General features: G+C 50.3%; 1 protein-coding gene across 1 annotated transcript in view; it reads left to right on the forward strand.

Annotated features, from left to right (window-relative positions):
* Nucleotides 1-343: 343 nt before the first annotated feature.
* tma7 (translation machinery associated 7 homolog) overlaps nucleotides 344-3,698 on the forward strand; it is a 15,892-nt gene continuing 12,537 nt past the window's right edge. Inside the window, exon 1 of the mRNA XM_070894914.1 lies at nucleotides 344-448. Coding sequence (XP_070751015.1) covers nucleotides 433-448 — 16 coding nt within the window. The 5' untranslated portion in view covers nucleotides 344-432. The remainder of the gene's footprint in view (nucleotides 449-3,698) is intronic.

The following is a 3,698-nucleotide window of genomic DNA, read 5'->3' on the forward strand; positions in this document are numbered from 1 at the left end:
CCTAACCTCTTTATTTATTCATGGCATTCTGAAACTTCAACAGGCTCACAACAAGGTAAGTTTAAATTGAACTTACTGTCAGTCCAAATTAGTAAAATGAATGGGTGTTTTGAATAATCTGAAAGGAAATAAAGGGAATGTTAAAAATCTGTGAGATTTTTAAAAAATGTAATAAAGGAATTAAAAATGGATAAAAGTAAGTCTTTGGGAGTCCTGAAGTCTTGCAAGGCACCATGTGCTGTATATACACAAGTCAGTTGCTTTTATTATTGCAAAGTGCAGCAGCAGCAGTAAGAGCAGGGCGCCGGGAGGTGGCGCTGTACCGTGCCGTCACGTGGTGTCAGTCAGTCAGGCGGAAGGCAGGGCTCCTACTTCCTGGGTCCTGGCGCAGTGACCAGCGCGGTAGCGGCAGCAGCAGCAGCAGCAAAAAAGATGTCCGGCCGAGAGGGTGAGACGGAAATAGAGAGTGCTGGGGAATGGAGAGAGAGAGAGAGAGAGAGACACACACACACACACACACACACACACACACACACACACACCTCTACCTCTACCTCTACCTCTACCTCAGACTCTGAGAGTGCGGAATATGGAATGAAGAGAGAGAGAGAGAGAGAGAGAGAGAGTGTGTGTGTGTGTGTGTGTGGAATTAAGAGAGAGAGAGTGAGTGAGTGGAATTGAGAGAGAGAGAGTGAGTGAGTGGAATTGAGAGAGAGTGAGTGAGTGGAATTGAGAGAGAGTGAGTGAGTGGAATTGAGAGAGAGTGAGTGAGTGGAATTGAGAGAGAGAGAGTGAGTGAGTGGAATTGAGAGAGAGAGAGTGAGTGAGTGGAATTGAGAGAGAGAGAGTGAGTGAGTGGAATTGAGAGAGAGAGAGTGAGTGAGTGGAATTGAGAGAGAGAGTGAGTGAGTGGAATTGAGAGAGAGAGAGTGAGTGAGTGGAATTGAGAGAGAGAGAGTGAGTGAGTGGAATTGAGAGAGAGAGAGTGAGTGAGTGGAATTGAGAGAGAGTGAGTGAGTGGAATTGAGAGAGAGTGAGTGAGTGGAATTGAGAGAGAGTGAGTGAGTGGAATTGAGAGAGAGTGAGTGAGTGGAATTGAGAGAGAGAGAGTGAGTGAGTGGAATTGAGAGAGAGAGAGTGAGTGAGTGGAATTGAGAGAGAGAGAGTGAGTGAGTGGAATTGAGAGAGAGAGAGTGAGTGAGTGGAATTGAGAGAGAGAGAGTGAGTGAGTGGAATTGAGAGAGAGAGAGTGAGTGAGTGGAATTGAGAGAGAGAGAGTGAGTGAGTGGAATTGAGAGAGAGTGAGTGAGTGGAATTGAGAGTGAGTGAGTGGAATTGAGAGAGAGAGAGTGTGAGTGGAATTGAGAGAGAGTGAGTGAGTGGAATTGAGAGAGAGTGAGTGAGTGGAATTGAGAGAGAGTGAGTGAGTGGAATTGAGAGAGAGAGAGTGAGTGGAATTGAGAGAGAGAGAGTGAGTGAGTGGAATTGAGAGAGAGTGAGTGAGTGGAATTGAGAGAGAAGAGTGAGTGAGTGGAATTGAGAGAGAGAGAGTGAGTGAGTGGAATTGAGAGAGAGAGAGTGAGTGAGTGGAATTGAGAGAGTGAGTGAGTGGAATTGAGAGAGTGAGTGAGTGGAATTGAGAGAGTGAGTGAGTGGAATTGAGAGAGTGAGTGAGTGGAATTGAGAGAGAGAGAGTGAGTGAGTGGAATTGAGAGAGAGAGAGTGAGTGAGTGGAATTGAGAGAGAGAGAGTGAGTGAGTGGAATTGAGAGAGTGATGAGTGGAATTGAGAGAGAGAGTGAGTGAGTGGAATTGAGAGAGGAGAGAGTGAGTGAGTGGAATTGAGAGAGAGAGAGTGAGTGAGTGGAATTGAGAGAGAGTGAGTGAGTGGAATTGAGAGAGAGTGAGTGAGTGGAATTGAGAGAGAGAGTGAGTGAGTGGAATTGAGAGAGAGTGAGTGAGTGGAATTGAGAGAGAGAGTGAGTGAGTGGAATTGAGAGAGTGTGAGTGAGTGGAATTGAGAGAGAGAGTGAGTGGGTTGAAATGAGAGAGAGTGAGTGAGTGGAATTGAGAGGTGAGTGAGTGGAATTGAGAGGAGAGTGAGTGAGTGGAATTGAGAGAGAGTGAGTGAGTGGAATTGAGAGAGAGTGAGTGAGTGGAATTGAGAGAGAAGTGAGTGAGTGGAATTGAGAGAGAGAGTGAGTGAGTGGAATTGAGAGAGAGTGAGTGAGTGGAATTGAGAGAGAGTGAGTGAGTGGAATTGAGAGAGAGTGAGTGAGTGGAATTGAGAGAGAGTGAGTGAGTGGAATTGAGAGAGTGAGTGAGTGGAATTGAGAGAGGTGAGTGAGTGGAATTGAGAGAGAGTGAGTGAGTGGAATTGAGAGAGAGTGAGTGAGTGGAATTGAGAGAGGGTGAGTGAGTGGAATCGAGAGAGGGTGAGTGAGTGGAATCGAGAGAGGGTGAGTGAGTGGAATCGAGAGAGGGTGAGTGAGTGGAATCGAGAGAGGGTGAGTGAGTGGAATCGAGAGAGGGTGAGTGAGTGGAATCGAGAGAGGGTGAGTGAGTGGAATCGAGAGAGGGTGAGTGAGTGGAATCGAGAGAGGGTGAGTGAGTGGAATCGAGAGAGGGTGAGTGAGTGGAATCGAGAGAGGGTGAGTGAGTGGAATCGGAGAGAGGGTGAGTGAGTGGAATCGAGAGAGGGTGAGTGAGTGGAATGGAGAGAGGGTGAGTGAGTGGAATGGAGAGAGGGTGAGTGAGTGGAATGGAGAGAGGGTGAGTGAGTGGAATGGAGAGAGGGTGAGTGAGGGGGAATGGAGAGAGGGTGAGTGAGGGGAATGGAGAGAGGGTGAGTGAGGGGAATGGAGAGAGGGTGAGTGAGGGGAATGGAGAGTGGGTGAGTGAGGGGAATGGAGAGTGGGTGAGTGGGGGAATGGAGAGTGGGTGAGTGGGGGAATGGGAGAGAGTGGGTGAGTGGGGAATGGAGGGGGGAGTGGTGGAGTGGAATGGGGAGAGTGGGTGAGTGGGAATGGAGGGGAGTGGGTGAGTGGGGAATGGAGGAGGGAGAGTGGGTGAGTGGGGAATGGAGGAGGAGAGTGGGTGAGTGGGGAATGGAGGAGAGAGAGTGGGTGAGTGGGGAATGGAGGAGGGAGAGTGGGTGAGTGGGGAATGGAGGAGGAGAGTGGGTGAGTGGGGAATGGAGGAGGGAGAGTGGGTGAGTGGGGAATGGAGGAGAGAGAGTGGGTGAGTGGGGAATGGAGGAGGAGAGAGTGGGTGAGTGGGGAATGGAGGAGAGAGAGTGGGTGAGTGGGGAATGGAGGAGAGAGAGTGGGTGAGTGGGGAATGGAGGAGAGAGAGTGGGTGAGTGGGGAATGGAGGAGAGAGAGTGGGTGAGTGGGGAATGGAGGAGAGAGAGTGGGTGAGTGGGGAATGGAGGAGAGAGTGGGTGAGTGGGGAATGGAGGAGAGAGAGTGGGGTGAGTGGGGAATGGAGGAGAGAGAGTGGGTGAGTGGGGAATGGAGGAGAGAGAGTGGGTGATGGGGAATGGAGGAGAGAGAGTGGGTGAGGGGAATGGAGGAGAGAGAGTGGGGGAGTGGGGAAATGGAGGAGAGAGAGTGGGTGAGTGGGGCATGGAGGATAGGAGAGTGGCGTGAGTGGGGAATGGAGGACGAGAGAGGGGGTGAGTGGGAATGGAGGAGAGAG

This window comes from Pristiophorus japonicus, chromosome 12, assembly GCF_044704955.1.
Source record: "Pristiophorus japonicus isolate sPriJap1 chromosome 12, sPriJap1.hap1, whole genome shotgun sequence".
Taxonomy (NCBI): Eukaryota; Metazoa; Chordata; class Chondrichthyes; family Pristiophoridae; genus Pristiophorus; species Pristiophorus japonicus.